Source organism: Syngnathus scovelli, chromosome 16, assembly GCF_024217435.2.
Source record: "Syngnathus scovelli strain Florida chromosome 16, RoL_Ssco_1.2, whole genome shotgun sequence".
Taxonomy (NCBI): domain Eukaryota; kingdom Metazoa; phylum Chordata; class Actinopteri; order Syngnathiformes; family Syngnathidae; genus Syngnathus; species Syngnathus scovelli.
Genome location: NC_090862.1, coordinates 9927800 through 9952565, shown reverse-complemented (window position 1 = coordinate 9952565; position 24766 = coordinate 9927800). Strand labels below are relative to the sequence as shown.

The 24766-nt window shown below is 50.7% G+C and overlaps 2 protein-coding genes across 3 annotated transcripts; both read left to right on the top strand.

Annotated features, from left to right (window-relative positions):
- The first annotated feature begins 429 nt into the window (after nucleotides 1-429).
- Nucleotides 430-8518, top strand: LOC125983640 (dynein axonemal assembly factor 5). The gene is made up of 13 exons (XM_049745072.1): nucleotides 430-1002; nucleotides 1350-1534; nucleotides 1602-1726; nucleotides 1957-2075; nucleotides 2476-2708; nucleotides 2912-3133; nucleotides 4270-4413; nucleotides 6197-6365; nucleotides 6888-7035; nucleotides 7279-7429; nucleotides 7652-7808; nucleotides 7921-8112; nucleotides 8218-8518. The coding sequence occupies exons 1-13, from the start codon at nucleotides 465-467 to the stop codon at nucleotides 8370-8372; spliced, it is 2538 nt and encodes an 845-aa protein (XP_049601029.1). The 5' UTR covers nucleotides 430-464; the 3' UTR covers nucleotides 8373-8518.
- A 10891-nt stretch (nucleotides 8519-19409) lies between these two features.
- LOC125983643 (medium-chain acyl-CoA ligase ACSF2, mitochondrial-like) lies at nucleotides 19410-24324 on the top strand. Of its 2 annotated transcripts, none has more exons than XM_049745079.2 (16): nucleotides 19410-19569; nucleotides 20577-20772; nucleotides 21040-21168; nucleotides 21513-21566; nucleotides 21645-21763; nucleotides 21870-22032; nucleotides 22106-22201; nucleotides 22317-22444; nucleotides 22562-22653; nucleotides 22743-22819; nucleotides 22891-22998; nucleotides 23127-23278; nucleotides 23563-23704; nucleotides 23775-23885; nucleotides 23954-24022; nucleotides 24113-24324. In XM_049745079.2, the coding sequence occupies exons 1-16, from the start codon at nucleotides 19457-19459 to the stop codon at nucleotides 24161-24163; spliced, it is 1800 nt and encodes a 599-aa protein (XP_049601036.1). In that variant the 5' UTR covers nucleotides 19410-19456; the 3' UTR covers nucleotides 24164-24324. The 2 variants fall into 2 exon arrangements, with proteins under 2 accessions (XP_049601036.1, XP_049601035.1); XM_049745078.2 differs by having other exon boundaries at nucleotides 22293-22444.
- Nucleotides 24325-24766: the final 442 nt, after the last annotated feature.

Sequence of the window (24766 nt, the reverse complement as noted above, 5' to 3'; positions counted from 1 at the left end):
CCCACGTTCCCTTAATTAGAACAGTGGGTTCTCACTTTTTAGAGGAAGTACCAAGTGAAAAATACTTAGTAAAATAGAAGAGTGCGATTATGCACAGATTGTACAATACCGCTGCACTTGAAAATATAAATATACAAAACTAATTAAATAATGATGAAATTCAAATGTATTGCAAATAAAGTTAAATGAAAACTATAGCTGAATAAATGTTTGAAGAAAAGTTTTTACTGCATTTCTGGGTAGTGGATTCGATTATTCTTTCCCTTTCTCTACAATTTTGTCGGGTGTACTAGTTTTGCCGTGATTTGGTATTGCTTGGGTCTGTCATTGTAGTTATTAGGGTTGTTGTACGGAGCACTGTTCAAACATTTGGCGTTTCTGAATAAAGTTTTGCAGGTTTGAAGCGGTGATGGACAAAGCAGGAAGCGGGCGTTTGTTTGGTTGTCATAACGACCACAGCTAAGATGGCGGCCGCGACTTCGAAAGACGAGCACGTTTCTGCGGAAGTTTTGCGAGGACTCGCCCGGCATTTAAACTGTCTCGGCGAAGACAACAAGTCGACGAGGAAGAGAGCCCTGGAGTCCATCAAGAGAGAGACGGTGGACAAAAAGCTGTCGGGCGTCGTCTTCCAGGAGCTTTTCTCAGCCCTCCTCAAGCCTCTCCTCAAGTGTCTGTCCGATCCGGTGGAAAGATGTAGAGAAATCGCCATTTTGCTCATAAGCGACTTTATTCGCTGCGTCCCTGAACCGCAGGAGTCGTTGCCTTATCTCATGCCTTGCTTGGCGCAGCGGTTCGGGGAGAAGGAGACCCTGGAGCCGGCGGAGGAGCTGCGGTTGTCCGCTGTGGAGATGTTGACTCTGACGGTGGACGTTTGTGGAAAGCAGCTGGCGCCTTATCTGAACGAAATGATCGACATATTGCAGAGAACACTGGTCGACCCTTTTCCCGATGTCAAAAGGGAAAGCTGCAGATGCACCGTTAACTTTGCCAAGTGTGTGCCAGGTTAGTCCAACTTTGGCTAATGAGCTAATGCTACAACTTACAAAAATTAGCGGTTGTTTGGCAGCGAGCGAGTGAGCGACCTTTCGAGAAAGGTCAAATGCAAAATGATGAGCCGATGCATCTAGCTTCACTGATGCTGTCATCAGTGTTATAAATGTAGGTTTTGATCAAATGCCGAAATCAGTGGACGATAATCACCCAGACTGGGAAGATACGTCTTCAACCGCCTGCCTCCCCGTTTGTCCCCATTCTAATGTGCAAGATAAAGATTTTTAAACCATTTCCTTTATTGCGTCTCCTTGTTAAGAGAAAGCCTTAACCGGTTGCGTCCATGTTGGCCTCCGCAGAGCATTTCCACATGCAGGCTGAGAGTCTCGTGAAGCCGCTCATGCAGACAATCGCTCATCAGCACTCCAAGGTGCGGGTGTCTGTCATCGAGGCTACCGGGGCGGTCGTTCAGCATGGCACTGGGAAAAACGTGGACGACGTCTTGTCTCACCTGGCGCAGAGGCTGTTTGATGACTCGCCGCAGGTTGTGGGCTATTTATGTTTACTCTCTTACTACATGAACCCAATTGCGCTTTTTCCCCTCGGTGCAGGTGAGGAAAGCAGTAACTTTGGTGGTCGGCAATTGGCTGCTCAAATTAATGGACAGGTACTCCTACTTCCACAAACTCATTCCTCTCCTGCTGAGCGGTCTTACGGATGAGATTCCCGAAATAAGGTAGGTTACCGGCCTTGTGTCAGGCAATCGGGCACTCGTGTCTGTTTTGACGCTTTATTTAATGTTTTACAAATGGATCCTAAATCAGCGTGAGTTGCTTGTGTTTCACTTTGAACTCCAATTATTGCAGTGTGACCGTGCTACAACTGTAACATTTTCCCGGTGAAATGGATTCATGGAGAAAAGCTGTCGTCACAGGCCTCTGTAATAAGCCCGGATTTTTTCTGTAGACTTTTGGCGGCTGATTTATGGCAGCGGGTCGGCGCTCAGTGGGAGAAGGAGAACGAGGACGACCTCAAAGACAAGATGGACTTTCTGCTCACCCCACCGCACTTTTACCCACTGGGAGGTCAGCCTCCCCGCATCGAAGGGGGGCGGGCAGGACATGTCTTTTTCTTTCTTGCCATCCTCATATTGGAAGGGCCTCCAAGTGCGGGGGTCACACTCAAACACTGAGGGCCAAGTAGAAAAGGGGTCGTTGGATAATGGAGGAGTGCAGAGTGGCAGGATTTTAAAAGTGCCTTTAGTGGCAGCACTTTGCTGCCCTTTTTCCCACTGCTGCGAGTCAATTCTGTCAGATCGGAATATCAAAAAGCGATCCGTTTGGCCACATTATTTGAGGGGCTGTTGTATTTCTGAACGAGTATCCCTCAGTGGTGCTGCTGTCTTTCTAGACTTCCGTCATGTCGCCAGTTGCTTGGCAGAGTTCAGAAAGAGGACATGTGTGCTTTCTCTCTCTCTCCTTCCAGTGGAGCGTCCAGGTCTGGGCTGCAGAGAACTGGTGGCGAGGAACCTGCACAGACTGGTGCCGGCCATCGGCCACGACCTGAGCGACTGGCTGGGCACCACCCGGGTCCGAACCTCGCGACTGCTGTCGGTGCTGCTACTCCACGCCGAGGAGCACAGCACGCAGCACCTCCAGTCTCTCTTGGTCCTCCTCTACCGGGCCTGCGCCGACTCTGAGAGGGACGTGGTCCACAATGTGAGTCGGACACACATCTTGCCCCGTCTTTATAATAGTCATCATAAAGAATCTCCCAATTTCAAATTCCTGGACAGTAAGATGGCGAAAAATATCTCATTTGATCAGAAAAAGCAGCATTTGAACCAGTGTGGGGGGAGGGGCTCGCCATGTGGTGGTAACACATTTGCCACCCGTTGACTTCCTGTCGCTCTCCCCGCAAGTGCCTGGCCGCCGCTAAAGTGTTGGGTGCCTTCGTCCCACCCGAGGTCTTCCTCAAGCTGCTCCTGGATCACGTCGATGCCCCCCCTTCCTCGCATCCATGGTCCGCCCTCATGGTGCTGTGCGGCATGCTGGGAGGATGCCCCAAAACTCTCCTGGGCCCGCACCTCCGGCGGATCGCCGACACGCTGGCCCAACCTGACGTCTGCCAGGAATATCAACAGGTGGGAGCGCTCGGCACCAGATTCGCTTCAACTCAATTGGCTCGAGCGCACACCCGTGACAAGCGTTTGATTGTCCACCTTGCTAACCCGCTGCGCAGGCTCTTCGTATAGCGGCTGTTTCCCATTTGCTGATTTTGGCGGTGTCACAGAAGATCGTTGTCCACAGCCGCTGCTGGCGCTTATTTTGGGCACTGAATTTCTTCCCCCGACTCACTCCTTCCTACCAGTGCAAATATGCTTTGTGATAAAACGCTTGGTCGGCAAAGGCGCGGCGGCCTTCAATAGCGCCTCTATGCGCGGCCAGTTCAGCGGGTGCGCTGTTGAGGAAATCTGAAACCAAACAAACAGATGAGCTGGCAAAAGCGGATGACCACATGTCATTTGTCAAATCAAATGCTGCACGTCTGTGATCGTCGTGTTTGTGCTCACAACCAGAAGGGAGAAAAAAAAAGACAAATAAGGAGGATGCATTGGTTGCCTGTCTTCAAATAACGCACACAACTGCTGGAAAAAGGAGAGGCCACAGTGTGACAAGATCCTGCACAAAAGTTGAAAGGCCAGATTTTGGGCATGCCAAAGTGGTGTACAGGAACATGATCTGGAAGGATCTGCAGGCATAGCTGGCAAGTGCTCTCTGGCGCCAATCACCCGCATTCTTCATGTAGGTCTGGGGGGGTGGGGGGGGGATGGGGCAACACAAAGGCTCTTTCATAGAAAGAAAAATGGGAAAAGTTGCCCCACATGTCTCAATTTTTATCATTTGAGCAAGGTCCGTGGGGCAGGGATGTCCTCCTGCAACGCTGCCCTGCACGCAGGAAAACGGGAACCTGAGCGCGAGGCTGTTTATTTTCCCGTCACCATAGCAACCTGAGCAGCTTTTGGGGCCGCGTTCCCAAGTGGTGTGCTGGTGTAATTGAAATTGCCTCAAATGTATTTCTAATTTCTAATGATCATCCGCAGCATTTGACCATTGGCACCGTTCTTGGGATTTTTGACCTGAGTAGGATAATCTACTCCATAACGGTCCATGAAAAATTCTTGCATAAAAACTGGCGTGGAATCAATGTTTGTCAATAAAGACATGGAATGCAAAAGTTCAAGACAGTGATTTGCATCTCCCGTACCCCTTTGTCCAGATTGCCTACTTGGAGCAATTGCTGGCCTGCGTGGACACGCTGCTGCACCAGTGTGGGTCCGACTGCCGCCCGATCAGCCTGCAGCTGCTGCAGGTGCTGGTCACTGTCCAGAGCCTCTCTGCTGAACCTGGCCTCAGCCAGAAGGTGAGAAAATGTCACCGCGCTTTGACTCCACAGGATGCCAGGCAGCCATTTGCGGAATGCGGCCACGCCAAACGCTATCATTACCCACTTAGCTGAGGGGCGCTTAAATTGCACCTTCTAGAAGAGAACTTTGAAATCCAGTCTCGGGTGAAAGGTGGAGAAAGAGCAGGGGGCGGGGTGGACAAAAAACAGATGTCATTCTGCGCAGGTGTGCATCACCGGCATGTGAGAGCAGATGTGCCAAATAAGGATTCGTGGGTCAGCAAATTGCTAAATCAGTTTCAAATTCAAAATCTAAGAGATGGAAAACCAAATAAAAAAATAAAAAAAGGCTTCAAGACAGTGTCATTGACTGCCAAGCTTAATGTAAAGTGAAACTGATTGCAGAGTCTTTGCCAACTTTGGGTCTGTCGCCTTAATGAAAATGAAAAACTTGTTTATCTACAGATTACTGAGTCACTTTGAGTAAAGGTCTCCCTTGAGTACAAACGTTCGCCCGCCCGCCCCTGTTTGAGAGAGACACCCGAACAGACAGGAAGTGTGACAAACGGAGTCGATCATTCGATCGGCCGCCACAGAATTCACTGCGGCACCCGTTTACATCACCGCGCTTGTTTAAATGGTCAAGAAGAGGCCCGCAACATAGAGCTTGGGAAGAATAACAAAGTGTGCCCCCCCCCACGCTCCGCCCGGGGGAAAAGCAGAAGCCCTTTCCCAGCAAAGGGGCTAAGTTTTCCCATCAACATGTCTGACACCGCTGGTCTCCGAGGGACCATGGTGGGACTGATCAAGTCCCTTCCTCTGCCCTGAAGTCCATCTTTGCACTCCCTCCCCTCTGCTCCAAGATGAATTTTACTCATGTGTTGAAGTTGCTTCTCTTTGATATTTGTCACATCCTGTGTCTCTCTTCTCTTCTGTTTTTTGCGCTCGTCGTATCGGATGCTTAACAATAGAAAATGTGCAAGAAGAATGGGATGGGTCTGATCAGAGCACACGCTGCAACACTGTTTTCCCATTCTTCTTGCACATCTTCTATTGTTAAGCACTCTCAATCACTTTCCGGCATGGGAATGGGACAAAATGTCTCGCATTCTGGCATGAGCTGGCACGGTAGCAATTGACGAGCACTTCAGGAGAGGCAATTTTAGCTCCTTCCTTACAGGGGTTTTTTTTTTTTTTTTTTTTTTTTTTTTTTTTTTTTTTTTTTTTTTTGAGGGAAGGCATTTATTTTTTTCTAGGCACTGCCTGGCTATGGTAGATGCAACAATTTAGTGGCTCTACCGGTTATTTTTTCCTGGGGGAGGGGGGTGTTAATTTTTAGTGCATCAGAAGAGGTATGCAACTGAAGGATACCTTGTGCCTTGTATGTTACAAATTCCAAATTCTTTACTGCTTGCTGGAAATGCGCTTCATGCATTAAAACACGTTGACACAAAGATATACCTGTGAGATTTTTAATCTTATCTCCCAACCGGAAGCGAGGGATTTATTCGACTGGACGCCGCATCGGACTGCTTGAGGTCATGTGATGAAATCGAAATGTATTTATTACAATAAATAATTTATTACAAAACAAAACGAATGGAAAACAAGTAAGCCTTTGTGTTTATTTGAGAAAAGATGGGAACAGTTGAAGTCCAATGTCTGCCATTTTTTTTCTTCAACCGTGGGAACTCGGAAGTGAGATGAATCTCATGCACCCCCCTACCCCTCAATTGATTGAATGCTCAAGTGTCAACTTGACTAGTCAGAGGTTACTTGATTCTCTCTATGTGTTCCTCAGGCCCTGGAGAGCGTCCAGCGGTTGTGTGAGGTCCAGGGCCTGGGCTCGGTGCCGGCGCTCTACAGGCAACACATGGGCCAGCTGCTGGACTGGCTGTCCGCATCTGTCAACACCTGGTCCGCTTATTCGCCGCACCGACTCCAAATGCACATCGTCCTGGTGCAGTCAGGTGAGACGCCAGCAAGGCGGCCGCCGCACAGGGAGAGGCACCGGTTGACAAACGTCGCCGCTATTTCTGTGCTGCCCTCGACTCTTCTTCAAATTGCTGGCAGGCAGCTTGAATGAGGAGATGTCCTGCTTGATTGGCCTTCCTTGAATGCACAGTATACGCTCCAAAATGACGGCGAAAAGAAGTTTCAGCCGCCCACTTGTCTTTGCTCCATGAGCAAAGTGCGAAGTCAGCCGCCGCTACACAGCCTCTCCCTTTACACGTTCCCGCCAGGCAAATCTCCTCTGGGGCCACAATCGGGACATTGGTCGACTGCCGAGCGGGGACCGCACGTGGCTAAAAATAGAAACATGCAAACATGGGTGGTTGGCGAGTTTGCCTACGTCTTGTTGGTCCGTGTGGGATATGCATCACTAATGTCTCACTGACATAATAATGTCTCACTGACCTTCAGTCACTGCCCGACTAAATACCCAAATGGGTGTGCAAAACCGTGCAAACATGTGTGTCTGTGTGTCGTAGGTCCAGTTATGGGAGAGTTTGTGAGCCAGTTGATGATGCTCCTTCACACCTGCCTCCAGCCAGACAGAGACCAAGAGATGAGGATGAACGTCTTCACCATGCTCGCTAAGTTACTGCTGGACGGAGGCAACACGCTGGACTCTCAGGGGTGCGTTTGGCAGCGCATGCACACACAGAAAAGGGAGGGGCCAAAACGGGATCGCGACAAGGCGGACAACTGCCGGCCCGCGTCCCACGATCAGATCATTTTGGCCGTCTCACACCTGGCCCGTGTCGACCTGCATCCGTACGCTCTCCAAGAGACGTACTCCCTCCCTGACTTCATTTATTGGATCTTTGTAGCAAAAAAAGCAAAGGTTCCAAATGATGTTGTTGAATGTCTTGATTGCAGACGTTTCAGGGCTCAGTCTGAGAAGTTCTTGTGTGACGTGCTGCTTCCAAACCTGGTGTGGCGAGCTGGCCGTACTGCCGGTGCCCTACGGACCGCTGCCCTCAGCTGTCTGCTTGCCTTGCTGCAGGGAGGAGGCGTCACGTCGCAACAAGTACACACACACATACTCATGATGGTGCCCGAGTCGTTTCACAAGTGCTGACCGATGCATGAAGGGGTGTAACCCACTCAGAGCTGCCATTGGGCCAGCTGGGTTGTTCCGCTGCCTCAGTGCAACAGCTTCACTTGTTTTTTTCTCACCGTTTCATCACACGCATTGGAAGGTGAGTTTGTTTGTTTCCAAATTGTTGCTCTTGCTGGCCGTTGCGTTCAGCTGCTGCGCGCGGAGGAGCAGCTGGTCCCGCAGGTGCTGTCGTATCTAGACGAGGATTCCCCGATGGGCCGGCTGCTGGCCTGTCGCTCGCTGTGCGCCGTCCTCGGACTGGTGGGATCGTCTCTGGGCCAGGAGGCCCTCAACAAGATCTACCCCGGTACGTCCCGCCCGGCACACTTCCAATGATGTTCAGGAGTTGAAGGAGCGCTTTGGTTTTTGCCTTCAACACTCTACCCGCACTTATGCTCGGGCGCTGCCACGCAACACAGAGCTGCTGAAGCGTCTAGACGACAGCAGCGAGGACGTGCGCGGCGAGGCCCTCTGTGCACTCGGCCTGTGGTTGTCCAGCCTGGGCGCAGAGTACGACACGAGACTGTGCGCTTCACACCTGCAGTTCCTCTTCCAGCAGCTCCTCTTGCACCTGGATGACCCCGACGGCGCCGTGCAAGACCAAGTGCTCGGTGAGCACGCCGCTCGCTTTGATTTCAAGGGAACAAGGGAAGGACGGATCCCACGCCACGGCCATCACGCTGGCGATAGTAACGACGACGCACGCTTGTTTGTAGAGGTGCTGAAGACGGGCAGCTCGGTCCTTCCGGCGCTCCTCAAGAAGGAAGTGGAAGCCGCCAGGGACAACCACCGCACTTGCCACCACTGCGACCGTCTGCTACAGCACATCGACGCCATTCAGGCGCACGGTGGTAGCCGTTCTCCTCACTGACGGTCTGCTCGCTGATGGAACGCATTCTTATCATTGGACAACATAGAGGCCTCGGTCCGCCTTGTTCCGTTTTACGAGCCTTTGCCTTCATCGGTCGTGGACTGTCGCCGCCAATAATTGTCCAATAAAAACCATTGTGATGAGAATGTGTCCTGGCTGCTCGCTTACTACGACCTTGTTACCGAGCTCACCATTATCCACAGTATTTACTGTGCGTCGCTCTCTGCTGTGATATCACGCAAGCTCAATTTCCTGGTCATGTCTTGTTTTTAAGCTTCTTCAACATGTTTTCAGTTCAAACTCACGGCTGCAAGTGATCCAGAGTTCAACTCTTGTCACTCTGTTAGTGATTAACACATGATGCTAAATTCTTGTTCCAAAGTTAGTAAAGCATCTGTCAGTGGATTTTCATTTTGCCTTCACCAGGAATAATGTCCTCGCTCATGTTATTGTAGCAGTGTGCTTCGAGTGATAGATTTGAATGCTGCGCGGCATGGAGGTGAATCTAAGTGGAATTACAAACTTAAACATTCAGTTACAATCTCAGTTTGAATATTTTGAATCATCAAATAAATGAAACGTATTCATAATTTTTGCTAAAAATTTGACAATAGCAACAAGCAAATGTGTCAGGTCTAAGTACCAAAAGACATTATTTTATACACTGAAAGAAGAGGATAAGACAACCAGTATTCATTTTGCTCGCGAGGAGAATTACGTAGAAGGCTCAGTTACAGTCCTCCACCAATTCTGGACTCCTCTCCTCTTTTTCTTTTGGGTGGCCCTGGTTACAAAAGGCGTTGCTCCACTAAAGGGAAGGGAGATTGTGGCTGTAGCAACGCTGATTAGCTAACTAAAGGATGTTGTGTGGTGAGAGGCCTTGGACGAAACGTGACCCCATCAATGCAGAGTCTGTCCTTAGTTGGTTGGCAGCCTCGTCCTGGGCTGCGATCTCCAAACGTGCTGGGTGCCGTGTCCCTGTAAAACAATGCTCGAGAGTCTAGATATGGGCAAACTACGGCCCGCGGGCCACATCCGGCCCACGGGGCCGTTTAATCCGGCCCGCCAACCCTGAATAAATTGTATTATTAATTTTTGGGGGAGTCATTTTACCTGCAATTACTATGTTTCCCCAGTAGATGGGGAAGCGCCCGCCCGCGCATTTACTCCCGGGAGCCGTGTCAGAAAGCACGGTGCACACTCACAAGTGCGTGCGTTTACTTAGTAGTACGGACGCGGCGCACTCCGCGCTCTATTTCATCTATCAGTGCCGAATTTCGAGCGTAGGCTGTGACGTCAGTATTCTCGTAATTCGCGCACTGAGCTTTCAGATGCAGTTTTACGCTAATGCCACCCACAAACCTTCCCCTGGAATCCTTCCATTAAAATGAGTGGCCCGAAGAAAAGAAAGGTGGACACTGAGTGCCGAATGTTAAAAAAGAGTGGACAATTTGGCTCGACGTACGTGTGTGAGAAGATGTTCAGCCACATGAACGTCAACAAAGCCCATCACAGATCTTAACGTTAACGGACCGACACCTCGGCTCTATCCTAAGAATTACCACAACAAATTTTACTCCAGACTATGATGCACTGGCAAAAAAGCGAAACCAACAATACTATTGATTTCTTTATTACTTTATTTAGATGTATTCTTTCACTGATTCTTCAAGATAATGTATTTGGGCAGAATGTTTGCCGTTGGATGTGATTTCGCCTCATTAGATAAACATATTTCATAAATCTGACCTGCAAGCGCTGAAGTGATGGAAAGTGTTATTCATCATAACAGTGTCGTATTTAATAAGAATCGCTAAAGTGATGGAAAATGTTATTCATCATAACAGTGTCGTATTTAATAAGAATCACTGATAGTAGTTTTTCGGTGAATTTTTTTTTGCTGTTAATAAATGCATTTGTTTTCAAAAAGTTTTTTTTTAATATCCATGCTTTAGTATCTACTAAAAGTAAAAAGCTTTTATGCAATGACCTTTACTGTCAGGCGCAGAGCAGGGAGAGGACTCGAATGCAGAGATTCCAAAGTTCAAAAAAGTGTTTATTGTCTCCACTGATGGTCGAACAAAAAACGCCTCACTAGGAGGGAAAAAAGGGGAAACTAAGGCGCCTCGAACCGAGGAGAAAAAGGAGAAATCAAAGCGCCTCGAACCGAGGGAAATACAAAAACAAGATAGCGATGTAACCAAGTTAACATCGGTGATCAAAGACGTTCAAACAAGGCTTCTACGTGGACTCGAGGGTTTCGTGATCGCTAGTGTTCTCAACAAGGCAAGACGCACTGGCACTGGATACGGGGAAAGACGCGGGTTATATGGACACAGGAGGGGAACACAGGTGAAGACAGTTGGTCATTGGCGCAGGTGCACACACTTGGAATCAGGGGTTCACGTGACCGGACGCACAGGGGAAGGACACACCGACTGGAACGAGAGGAAAATCACACAATAAAACAGGAAGTGATCCGGACGACACATGACAGCATGACATAACCCCCCCCTCTAGGGCCGGATCCCAGACGGACCCGGAGCATCGGGGTGAGCCGCGTAAAAGTCATCTAGTAGCCCGGGATCCAGGATATAGCTACGCGGCACCCATTGCCGCTCCTCTGGCCCGTAACCCTCCCAGTCCACCAGGAACTGCCAGCCTCGGCCCTTCCGGCGCACGTCCAGCAACTTCTTAACTGTGTAGGCAGGCCCACTCCCCACCGTCCGCGGAGGCGGAGGTGCCGCGGGAGCCGGCACCATCCCACTCTCCCTAACCGGCTTGACCTTGCCGACGTGGAAGGTGGGATGCACCGCAAGGGACCGAGGCAGACGGAGTCGCACAGGCGCTGGACCGACGACCTTGGAAATCGGGAACGGCCCCACAAAACGGGGGGCCAGCTTCCTGGAGCCCACCTGGAGGGGAAGGTCCCGGGCGGACAGCCAGACCCGCTGGCCGGGCCGGTAGACGGGCGCCGGACGACGTCTCCGGTCAGCCATCCTCTTCACCCTGTCGCCCTGGCGGACCAGTATGGCCCTTGCCGCCGCCCAGATGCGCCGACAGCGTCTCACCACGGCGCGCGCCGAGGTAACTGACACCTCCGGCTCGCTGTCGGGGAAGAGCGGGGGCTGGTATCCAAAAACGCACATGAAGGGGGACATCCCGGTAGCCGTGGTGGGAAGGGAGTTATGGGCGTACTCTACCCAGGTCAAGTTTTGACTCCATGACGAGGGGTTCTGGGTTACCAAACAGCGGAGGCCCGTTTCCAGCTGCTGGTTAATGCGTTCTGCTTGGCCGTTCGCTTCCGGGTGGTAGCCCGAAGTGAGGCTCACGGTGGCCCCTATAAGCTTGCAGAAGGCTTTCCAAAAGCGGGACACGAACTGGGGGCCCCTATCTGACACGACGTCCCGAGGAAATGATCGTATGAATCGTCTATAAAAGTTAGCAAATCCTAGAAATTACTGTACTCTTTTGCGGCTATCCGGTACCGGCCATTGGGTCACCGCGCTTACTTTGGCTGGGTCCATCTGGACCTTCCCTGGGGCTATGATGAAGCCAAGGAACGATATTGTTTCTGCATGGAACTCGCTCTTTTCGGCCTTTACATAAAGTCGATGGTCCAGGAGCCATTGCAGGACCGACTTAACATGACTCTGATGGGTCCTCAAATCTGGTGAATAAATTAAGATGTCATCCAAGTAAACGAAAACAAAGTGGTCTAAGAAATTACTCAAAACGTCATTGATCAAGGCCTGGAAGACCGCGGGGGCATTGGTGAGGCCGAACGGCATTACCCGGTATTCAAAGTGTCCCCTGGGGGTGTTTAAGCCCGTCTTCCACTCATCACCTTCCCGAATGCGCACGAGGTGATACGCGTTACGCAAATCTAGCTTGGTGAATACCCGAGCCTGCTGCAACTGATCAAACACGGCCGACATGAGTGGGAGGGGGTACCGATTCTTTATAGTGATCTGGTTGAGGGGACTGTAATCTATGCAGGGGCGCAGGGTTCCGTCCTTCTTCCCCACAAAGAAAAACCCGGCCCCTGCAGGCGATGATGACGGCCTGATCAGACCCGCTTTCAGTGACGCGTCAATATAGTCATTTAAGGCCTTCTTTTCGGGGCCCGAAAGGGAATAAAGTCTCCCCTTGGGGATCGAAGCACCGGGCAATAGGTCTATGGCGCAGTCGTAAGGACGATGGGGTGGTAAGGAGCTTGCCTTGGCTTTGCTAAATACCTCCGCAAGTTGATGGTAGCATTTGGGTACTTGGTTTAGATCCGGAGATCTGGACTCTGGTTCAGGAGACGCAAAGTCCGAGGGAGAGGCGCATGTGGACTCGATCGAAGGGTTCGGTTTGACACACGATACTTGGCACTGGGATGCCCACCCCTTTATCTCCCCTGACTCCCAGTTTATTGCAGGGTTGTGGTGTTTTAGCCACGGATAACCGAGGATAAGCGGATTCAGGGGGGAGGTGACTACATGCAGTCTTACTAGTTCATGATGAGTCCCAAAAGACAGTGAGAGGGGTTCGGTTATAGAGGATACGTCAAAAAGGGCTTGTCCGTTAAGTGCCTTAGCCTTTATGGTCGTGTTCAAGGGTTCGGTCTTTACACCTAAGCTGCGAGCGAAAGCCCAGTCAATCAGATTCTCGTCGGCCCCAGAGTCAATCAACACCCCAAGCTCGATTTCCTTGCCTTGGCAGGTTAGCGTCCCGACGGGTAGAACCCTATTCTTCTGCCGGACCACGGAGAAGGTGCTTACCCTCAGCGCATTCCGCACCGGGCAGGAGAGGCGGAGATGACCAAGCGCCCCGCAGTAGTAGCAGCGGCCCTCCTGGCGTCGACGCTGTCTTTCCTCTTCGCTCAATTTGGCCCTGCCGAGCTGCATGGGTTCCGGCCCAGCGAGTGGTAATGCCGGGGTCGATCTTTGGTGGTGCGTCTCGTGGGATGACCGCCCGCCCAATGATGCGGGAGGAGTAACGACCGCGCCCCAGCTTGCGCGCTGCTTCCTCCATTCCTGTAGTCGGTTGTCTGTTCGGACGGCCAACGCGATGAGAGCGTCAAGTTCCACAGGAAGATCAAGGGGAATGAGTTGGTCTTGGATGGTCCCGGAAAGACCCCGGAGAAAAGCATCGTACAGGGCCGTCGAGTTCCATCCGCTTTCCGCGGCCAGAGTGCGGAAGCGGATCGCGTAGTCGCTGACCGTCTCTCGACCCTGGGTGATATGGCACAGCTCTCGTGCCTTCTCTCGGTCCGTGGGAACTGGATCGAACACCATGCGCAGGGCCTCGATGAATCCGAAAAACGAGTGACAGGTAGCGGAATTCCTGGCCCATTCTGCGGTCGCCCACGCCCGGGCTCTTCCCGTCAAATAGTGTACGCCACCCGGGAGCGTTCAGTTGGGAAGTCGCCGGGAGCTCGCTCGAACTGCATCTCACAAGTCGTTATAAAGGCTCGACTCAGCCCGGGTTCACCTGCATATCGTTCCGGGGAAGCCAGTCTGATCCCCCTCGCCATAGGCGTGGGTGCCGGGCGATCCACAGGGGGCGCCGCTGTGGAACAGGGTGTCGCAGCTCACCCCGTGGTCAGCAGAGTGAGGACGTCTTGCATTTGACGACTCAGCGCATCCACCTGGGCGGCCAACGCCTCTCGAAAGCCTTCCTGGTTCTTCACCAGTTCCTGAACTCCAACACTCAGAGCGTCGACCTGCTTCTGCTGTTGGCCCAGCTGCGACGTCTGGGAGCGTACTTGGGCGACCAGCTGCGCTGTCTCTGCCGAGTCCATGTCTGGCCAGTGCGTAATGTCAGGCGCAGAGCAGGGAGAGGACTCGAATGCAGACATTCCAAAGTTCAAAAAAGTGTTTATTGTCTCCACTGATGGTCGAACAAAAAACGCCTCACTAGGAGGGAAAAAAGGGGAAACTAAGGCGCCTCGAACCGAGGGAGAAAAAGGAGAAATCAAAGCGCCTCGAACCGAGGGAAATACAAAAACAAGATAGCGATGTAACCAAGTTAACATCGGTGATCAAAGACGTTCAAACAAGGCTTCTACGTGGACTCGAGGGTTTCGTGATCGCTAGTGTTCTCAACAAGGCAAGACGCACTGGCACTGGATACGGGTAAGACGCGGGTTATATGGACACAGGAGGGGAACACAGGTGAAGACAGTTGGTCATTGGCGCAGGTGCACACACTTGGAATCAGGGGTTCACGTGACCGGACGCACAGGGGAAGGACACACCGACTGGAACGAGAGGAAAATCACACAATAAAACAGGAAGTGATCCGGACGACACATGACAGCATGACACTTTACATGTCATTTATATTACTTCACACAAACAGTACATCCATCTGCTCCTGGTTCGGCCCCCCGGTCAAAATTTAGAACCCAATTCGGCCCGCAAGTCAAAAAGTTTGCCCACCCCTGCTCTAGACTTTCGTGCTAAGTATCACACAACAATAATAATAATGAGTAAATAATCAGATACCTCTCGTGCATACGCTCCAAAAAACGTTAAGTAAATGTGAGATAACTTGCATCAAGTCTACTTAAACAAACATTGAGTAAATATGGGATAACTTATGTGCAACTACTTCAACATGTATGCCTTTACTGTAACACTTTATATCAAAGAAAAACTGTCCCGGTCAACAACAATTTATGAATAGAAACTACAAGGTTTAAAAGAGAAAGAACTTCTCTCGAACTAAACAAAGAACAAAGGTGTTCTGTTCATAACTCATCATCATCATCGGCGGTCACTCGGGACGAGTATGACTATCTTCTTCTCAGGGTTGTCTACTTGTGGGTCCACAGGTGGGCGTAGAGGCCGATCCGGGATCCACATATTTTTCTGCAGTGTGGGCAGGGGAAAGTGGTGGTGGGTTGTGGTCATGCTGGAGTCTGTTTTTGTCTTTCCTTACGGAGTTGTCGTTTGGTTTCTGCGACACGGCGGAGTTCCTTTTCGTGATGTGCTGCACCTTCTTGCACCGCTGACCTCCAGCAGTTCCTGTTCAAGGCGGTGCGCTCCCAGTCCTGAGATGTTATTTGGAATTTCTTGAGATTGGTCTTGAGGTTGTCCTTAAAACGTTTCTTTTGCCCGCCCGGGGCTCGCGGACCTCTCTCAAGCTGGGAGTATAACATCTGTTTGGGGAGGCGGGTGTCAGCCATGCGGATGAGATGTCCTGTCCATCAGAGTTGGTGCTGCATTATTAAAGTGGTGATGCTCGGTATCCTGGCTTCCTCCAGAACGCTGATGTTTGTGTGTCTGTCCTCCCATTTGATCCTGAGTATTTTCCTCAAGGTTCTCTGGTGGTGTTGTTCAAGAGCTCTTAGGTGCCTGCTGTAGGTTGTCCATGATTCTGCCCCATAAAGTAAGGTGGGGAGAACCACAGCTTTGTAAACCAGGAGCTTGGTGTCAGCCCGGAGGTCTTTGTCTTCAAAGACTCTTTTCCGGAGTCTGGCATACGCTCAACTGGCACAGCTCAGGCGATGGTTGACCTCAGAGTCAATGTCCGCTTTTGAGGAGAGAAGGCAGCCGAGGTAGGGGAAGTGGTGAACATATTCAAGTGCAGTGTTGTCCACATTTATGATGGGCGGAGTAGATTGCTGGTTGGGTGGGGGTTGATGTAACACCTGGGTCTTCTTGATGTTCACGGTCTGACCCAGGGCTCTGTATGCTTTAGCCAAGGAGTTCAGGATGCCCTGGAGGTCTTCTGCAGAGTGTGCTGTAATGGCATTATCGCCTGCATACTGGAGCTCCACAACCGTGGTGGTTATGATCTTGGTTTTGGCTTTGAACCTGTTAAGGTTGAAGAGCCTGCCATCGGTTCTGTACCAAATTGGGATTCCGTGTGGTAGTTCTTCGTTGATGAGGCGGAGTATGGCGGCAATGAAGACAGAGAACAGGGTGTGTGCAATGATGCATCCCTGTTTGACCCCTGTCTCTACAGTGAAAGGCTCAGTCAAGGAGCTGTTGTTGAGCACAGTGGCTGTCATTCCGTCATGTAATAAACGCAGTATTCTGACGTATTTATCCGGGCAACCATACCTCAGAAGGATGCTCCATAGGGCCTGGCGATCCACCGAGTCAAAGGCCTTTGTCAGGTCTATGAAAGCCATGAACAAAAACTTATTTTTCCCAGACCTTCAGAAAGAGGGAATGGAGGTGGCGCTGGAGCTCTAGTTCACCTTCCTTTAGGACCTCAGCTGGGATCCCATCTGGCCTTGTTGTTCTTCAGGCTCCTGATGGCATCTTGGACCTCTGCTAAAGTGAAAGGTTCACCCATGTCTTCCCTGATGGGACTCTGAGGGATGTGACTGAGGAAATCTGACTGAGTTGTGCTGTCACGGTTGAGGAGTTCCTGAAAGTGCTCTCTCCACCGGTTGTTTATGGACTCATTGTCCTTCAACAGCTCCTGCCCGTCTTTAGAGTGCAGGGGTTTTTGGCCGCGATGGCTTGGGCCGTAGACAGCCTTGGTAGCACTGAAAAAGCCTCTGGTGTCACCAGTCTGCCAAATTCTGGATTTCCAGTGCCCTTTCTGTCCACCAGGAGTTTTTAATCTGTCTCACCCGGCTCTGGACGTCGGCCTTGGCTCTGGAGTGAGCCTGTCTCTTTGCTGTGCAGGTGATGTCATTTTGCCAGACACGAAAGGTTTCCCTTTTCTTGGAGATGAGCTGTTCTATCTTTGTGTCGTTCTCATCAAACCAGTCCTGATGCTTTCTGGCCTTGTACCCGAGAGTGGCACTGCCGAGGATGGAAGACTTGAGCAGGCTCCAGTGTTCTTCAATGTCCTCAGGGTATTCCTGATTGAGGCTTTCTCCAAGAGAGGCCTGAAACAGCTGCAGGGCGGCAGTTTTATTCAGGGTCTCAAGGTTTAGTTTTTGCCGGCTCAGCTTCTTTTGCAGTCTCCTCTTCCTCTTGAGTCTGATGGACATCGTGGATCATATCAGGCGGTGATCTGTCCAGCAGGCCTCTGAATCCATCATGGCTTTTGTGATGCTCACGTCGCGCTGATCCCTGGCTCTGACTATGACATAGTCAATAAGATGCCATTGTTTAGAGCGAGGGTGTCTCCATGAGCCCTTGAGTTTGTTCTTCTGGCAAAAGATGGTATTGGTGATGATAAGGTCGTATTGAGCACATTTGCTAAGAAGCAAAACCCCGTTGGAGTTGATGTTTCCAATGCCTTCCTTTCCAATGGTGCCCTTCCAGAGGTGGTGGTCACGGCCCACTCTGGCATTGAAATCTCCCAATATAATAATCTTGTCCTCCTTGGGGATTTTTGACAATACCTCATCCAGACAGGCATAGAAGGCCTCTTTTTTGTCCTCATCGGTAATGAGGGTAGGTGCATAAGCACTAAGAACTGGTTGTTGGCCAGCACCAGACGGAGGGTCATCAGGCGCTCACTGATTCCCACAGGGAATTCAGAGAGCTGACTGATAAGTTGGTTCTTGATGGCAAAACCAACCTCATGGATCCTAGGCTCATCTGTGGCCTTTCCTTTCCAGAAGAAAGTGTATCCACCCTTTTCCTCCTTCAGATGACCTTCCTCGGCCCGTCGGGTTTCTGAAAGAGCAGCTATGTCAATCCGGCATCTTCTCAGTTCCCTGGCAATGATGGCGGTTCTCCTCTCCAGCCTATCATTGGTTACACTGTCCATTAGTGTGCGCACATTCCATGGTCCAAAATTCATGTTTCTGTGTTTTCGACCGCATATTGGTGATCCCTCTGAACGCGGTAATCCAGTCGGGAGGTTTGAGGCAGGCTATGTTTAGGGCACCTTTTCTAGCCCCTTCCCCCACAGGGGTGAGCAGAGTGAATCCTAAAAAGGGCTGCTCAGTCGTGGATGCAGCTACGAAAGAGCTCTTCTGCCTCGGTCCAAGAGCCCAACGATCATCTAACATCCACCGCCTGATGTGCCAGCTTGTGACTAGGGGCTTCCAGACTTCACAATCCTGCACCCGTTGCCACTTACTGGTCGCCACAGGACTTTAATCCGGGATGTAAAGTGGATTCCCTGAAAAAGACGCCTGTGCGTGACTTTGTTTAGAGTGGGGAGACTGGTGCACAGACAGTCACCACACTGTCCTTGACAGATCAGGGTCTGAGTCCAGTGGCAAGGAGACCAAGACGACTGGTGACCCTTTTCTGCTGCAGCCTTCATCCGCCTTCCCAGCCATTGTGACGCCACCCCTTAGGTCAGCCATCATCCTCCGCCTGGTCCACCGTTGAGGTCTTCACTATTTACCCATAGCTGGAGCTGTTTACCCACAGCCGGGACAGTGGTTGATGGCAGTAGGGCGTGTCCACACACCGGTGGGCCTACATGCCACATCTCTGGGGCCCACTGCTGCTCCGAGATCCTGCACAACTTAGCCTGGGACTGCAAGGTGCCAGTTACCGTGTGTGGCCACGAGGAGGCGTGTGCAAGTCTTGGCAATGGAGAGGCTGTGTACCAGCTGAAGAGGCTTATGCACTTGGCTCCTCTTTTCACCCCCGGAAATAGAGGCCTAGCCGGTGGCGGTAGCTGAAAGCAGAAAAGTGGCAAGCAGAGGCAGCATGCAGCATGCACAAACTACAGGCACTACTACTCCAACACTACTGCACTGACGCATCACACGCCCTGTGTCATAAACACACACACACACACACACACTGTTCATAACTAGTGAGGGCCTCTCACAGATAAGAAAGGAAGGGAGTCTAAGAACTCCCCGGAGCCAGACAGAGATCTTTGTTTAAGCAAACATATGAGGCCTCCGGTTCAGGCCGACCAGCGCTTCTGCAAATACAATTATTCCAACAAAATGTAAAATAGCATTTAAAAAAATGTGGCTATTTTTCTCCTGTTGGCCATTGAGAAGCATCGAGCCGTTGCACGGCTGTTGTCTTTTTTGAAGCGCTTCAATCTGTTTTCATTTCCAACCTCGGGCTGCACTTTGGATCACTACAAGAGGTTGATGCCGTCACTCTGTGTGGTTAAAGATTACACGTGGCGATTAACTCTGTGCACAGTTTTGGCCTGAAGTGCTGACGTTTCTCTCACTGTCAGTGTTGCCTTGGCTGGAAGTAATGTCCTCGCTCCTTGTACTCCGTTCTTTGTCGCAATGCACTACCATTGTCAAATTTGTCAATGGACTTGAACGCAGAATGGTGTGGAGGTCGAGCTGGCTCCAGTGGGGTCGGTAAGTTGGGGGCTCGCCCTTGTTCTTTCAAAAATTATCTTCCAGGGATTTTTTCATCTTAATCATTTGTTTCTATAAAAAAAAAAGTTTTTTTTTTTTTTAAATGACCTAGAAAATCGTTTTTAATAGTTTTGTTTTAATAACCATAAGGCTTTTATTTTAACATGGTGAAAACACTGGATACTTGTAGTCTCGGGGTATACTTGCCTGACTTGTATGCTGATTGCATGGCATCAACTCTTATTTTTGACCAAACAGGATGAGGAAATGCCTTTTTTCCCCTTACATTACTGTTCTTTCTTAAAAAAAAAAGTTTTTTTCTTTTAAAAAATTACCTTGTATAGTAATACTTTTTCTTTAAAAAAAAAAATTACCTTGTATAGTAAGGCTTTTTTCTTAAAAAAATGACCATGTAGTCTTTGTTAGGCTTTTTTTTTTCTTAAAAATATGACCATGGATAGAAAGGCTTTTTATGTTGTAAAAAAGAAAAAAAATTAAATGACCATAAGGCTTTTATTTTAATGAGAACTCTGGATACTTGTCGTTTAGGGGTACACTTGCCTCACATATGCAGTCTGCGTAAGATTAAATCTTGCTTTGACCAATCAGGATAAAGAAATGCCTTTTTTCTTATAAAAAAGTTTTTTTTTTTCTTGAAGAAAATGACCACGGATAGGAAGGCTTTTTTTTTTCTAACAAAAATGACCATGTATAGTAAGGCTTTTTTAACAAAAAATAACATGTATAGTAAGGCTTTTGTTTTAATTAAAAAAAAAGACCATTCATGGTAAGGCTTGTAATTGACATGACCAATTTTGAAACTCTACCCTAGTTTTAAACCCTACTTTGAAACCCTAAAAATGTCCATGTACCATCCAAATGATTCCAAATCACTACTGCAATTTTTTTCACGTACTGATGGTCGGCTAATCAGACGATGCGAGCGCACCGAAGGCAAACGTGGTTCCAATCGCTGACTCCAGGCGGCGTTGCTTTAATGTGCGCAGGCGGCTGCACGTGGACGGTCCTCCGTGTCGACCGTCTCTGAGCAGCAGCTACGTGCACGGCACGTCAGCCGTCTCGCTGCTCTCCCTGACGATGGGACAGTGCCTGGAGGCCGCCGCCCGACGTTGGCCGCAGCGTGAAGCCGTAGTTTTCCTGCAGGACGGCATCAGGAAAACCTTTGAGCGCTTTCAGCAGGATGTACGTCTGTCCGATCCTTTTGAGTGCCATTGACGTCAGATGTCATACACTGAAATCTGAATTGTCGTCAACTCCTTTTTTCATGTGGATGGGCGGGGGAGCGTCCTGTGTGTGTCTGTTCTCACTACTAAGCTGGAAAAGTAAAAAAACAAAAAAAAACACAGTTTTGTATTTCCTGCTTTAAAGGTTGCACATTGAATTTTTATTCAATTGAGCGATTATTGGGCTTACAAACGGGAGAGACTTATGCAGCGTGATGTTGTGCAGGTGGACCAGGTGGCTGCGGGGCTCCTGGCTCTGGGCCTGCACCCAGGCGACCGTCTGGGCCTTTGGGGACCAAACACATACGAATGGATCCTCTTCCAGTATGCTTCGGCCAAGGCGGGAATCATTCAGGTCGGCCCGACAGGATGCAATTGAGCTCACGTTTGCGCTTGTTACCTCTGGCGAGGAGACTCGCTCGCTAGCTCGTTCGCTAGCTAGCTCTATGTGTTTCTGATCTCAATGCAAATTTGGAACTTTCAGCATTAGCGGACAGCGGTTACCACTTCACGAGAACGTAGCGTGGCGTGGGAATTTCATGGGCAAACTGCTTGATGATGTTTTTGAAAGGGCCTAAAGTCATCGTGAACAAACGCAGAGTTCTGGCTTCATTCATGAACTGCAATTGCTACCTAGTAGACAATGCCGGCGGGTGTCCTCGATGTTGTGGCCTCACTGTTTTCCCGGCCGACCGGCAGGTGTCCTTAAACCCGGCCTATCAGATCAAGGAAGTGGAGTTCACGCTCAGAAAGGTTCTTGTTGTCCCCTTTTTTTCTTACATGTTGAAGTGTCACACTAGTGAGTAACTTGGCGGTCACGTTGCGCTCCAGGTGCAGTGCAAAGCGCTGGTTTGTCCCAGCAGCTTTAAGATGCAAAAGTTCTGCGACGTGCTGCGGCAGATCTGCCCGGAGCTCAGCACGTCACCGCCAGGAGCCATGCGCAGTGCCAGGTAGCCTAAAAGTCACACATGTTGCCGTCAAATTCATTGCTTATGTTTAGGTTACCCGCAGACTGAGACACGCGTGAGAATAAAAATTAGACCATAATTCTGTAAGGTTGCCGGACCTGCGTGTGGTGATCGTGACGGACAGGCGCGAGGCAGGCGCACTGCACCCGGACGACGTTTTCCAAGCGGCTGAGAGTTGTCACCGGCGCCGGCTAAGCGAGCTTCACGGCAAGTTGTCGTGCGACGATGCCATCAATATTCAGTTCACCTCTGTGAGAACGGCCCGCCGCCCACGTTTATTGAGCTCACCGCCTCCGCGTGACTTCGCCTCCCCTTTTCTTTCAGGGCACCACCGGCGACCCCAAGGGAGTCACCCTGTCCCACCACAACGTGATCAACAATGGCTACTTTGTGGGGCTCCGAGCCGGCTATGACTGGAGGGTGAGCGCCACCCCGCCAAACATCCGGCGAGCAACAACTGGCTCAATATGGAGCGTTGCACCGACCGACCCGTGTGCCATTTTGCCATTAGCCTCAGGTGCGGGTATGCATGCAGGTGCCCATGTACCACTGCTTTGGTTCGGTGTTGGGAGGTGTGTGCATGGCCTTGCACGGCATCACGCTAGTCTTTCCCTCCGCCACCTATGACAGCCGAGCCCACCTGGAGGCCATTCACAAGGAAAAGTACCAGACGGTGTCTCCTCTTTATCTCATTCATGCGCCGTATAAGCAGCAAGATGTGCGCGGCACCGCACTGGCAGCGACATTCTTTGTCAGTTTTTGCGACTTCTTTCTTTGAAGGTGCAATTTCGTCTATGGCACTCCCACCATGTTCACAGACCTGCTGGGGCAGCCTGATCTGGAAAAGTACGATTTGTCCTCAATGGAAGGCGGTAAGACGAGCTGCGACCGCTAGTTGACAAAATTCCAACGTTGCGGCATTGGTAGCAATTTCATATGTTGATACGCAATGGTGCTGGAGGCATCATGGCGGCATCGCCGTGCGCCCCGGAGCTCGTGGCCAACGTCAGGGCCAAGCTGAACATGAAAGAAATCATGGTGAGCCGCCACATTCGGAAGTACAACCGCAGACTCCGACGACACTCTATGACAGCCGGCGTGTCGGGCAGATCGGCTACGGCACCACCGAGAACAGCCCCGTCACCTTCTTGGGCTTCCCGTTTGACAACGACTGCCTCAAGCTCCACACAGTCGGCTGCGTCATGCACCACGTCGAGGTAAAAAAAAAAAACAAGGGGCAAACCTTCGCGTCACGTTCTGGTTTAAAAAAAAAAACAATGCAAATTAGACTTCAAAAATCATGCCCATTATTTTAATGCAAGTCATTTGTCGCACGTCACAACAGGCCAAAGTGGTGGACGTGGAGACGGGCGAGACGGTCCCGCTGGGGGCTACGGGGGAGCTGCTGATCCGGGGCAGCTGCGTGATGCACGGCTACTGGGATGAGAGCGACGCAACCCGGCGGGTGCTCGGCCCGGACCGCTGGTACAGGACGGGGTGAGAGCGTCGAGACCGTGCACGCTTCCTGCATGGGAAAAATACCACACCTTCTTAAAAGACAGACCGCTTTGACTTGTGAAATCAGAGATTAGCGTTATCAGAGCACGTAGGAACAGGACTGAAACAATTGGTTTCAAAGGAGCCCGAAATCAATGTTCAAAAACAAAACAGGTCTTAATCCTTACATTTGAGAGAGGGAATGGATGTTTTGCCTACCACGAGAGGGAGCCCGCGTGCAGCTTCCAGTCCCGTCTTAGCGAAGGCCTCACTTGTGCACGCAGCGACGTGGCCAGCCTGAACGCGCTTGGCTACTGCTCCATTGAGGGCCGCATCAAGGACTTGATCATCCGAGGTGGGGAGAACATCTACCCCGCTGAGATCGAGAAGTTCCTCTACACCAACGGCAAAGTGCACGAGGTGCAGGTACGTGCCGATGGCACGGAAGATTGCAAATTGTCGCCAGATGTTCGTCGACGTGCGCTTTCTCTCCGAGGTGGTGGGAGTGAAAGATGAGCGCCTGGGGGAGCAGGTGTGCGCTTGCATCAGGCTCAAGGAAGGTCAGACGTGTACGGTGGACGAGATACAAACCTTCTGCAAAGGCCAGGTGACGTTACACCACCGACAGCGTCCGCCTTTTGGACTTGACTCGACTCTGCGACTCTTTCTTCTCAGATCGCCCACTTCAAAATCCCCCGCTACGTGGTGTTTGTGGACAGCTACCCCATGACCGCCTCCGGGAAGGTAAGAGCGGGGGCTCAGGAAACAGCCCGGCGCTTCAAATGCTGCCATTTCAGCCCCGACCCCAGCTTCTAACTGACTCTCTACTTCAAGATCAAGAAGAACATCTTAAAGGCAGACATGGAGAAGCATCTGGGACTGTAACTCTGAGCTTTTGGACCCAAAGAAGCCACCGCTTGACTAGTGCACAAAAGAGCTTTGGCTGATCACGTCCATCTTTATTTATGCAACCAAAGTGCATTTCCACGTACAAAGCGGGAAAGCATCAATAAAAACCTTCCTCCGCATAGACGTCACAAACAAAAGGGGCCAAAGCACCCGTGCCTGTTCATTTCCAGAAGCGACCGTTTTGCGACTCAAAGTGACGAGCGATGCTCACTGCTCAGCTAGTCCAACAGAGGTGATGGCGCTAGGAGCGACTCCTGCGGAAGCTGGGGCCAATGCTCACAGCTTGGCTCGTCCAACAAAGGTGAAGGCGCTAGGAGCGGCTCCTACGGAAGCTGGGGCCCATCCCGACGGGCTCTCACATTCGCACCCAGGGACAATTTCTAGGATCATGCGCTCGCGCTGACACTATCACTCACTCTCTCTCACACACTCTCTCACTCACACACACAAACACACACAAAGGTGTGGCCTTGGAACGATCACCATTCACTTCCGGTGTAGACGAGCATGTGGGGCGAGCCCTCCACATGCCAGAGAATCCTGCATTGCTGGCTGGCTCCAAAGCTTTCATTGCTCTTT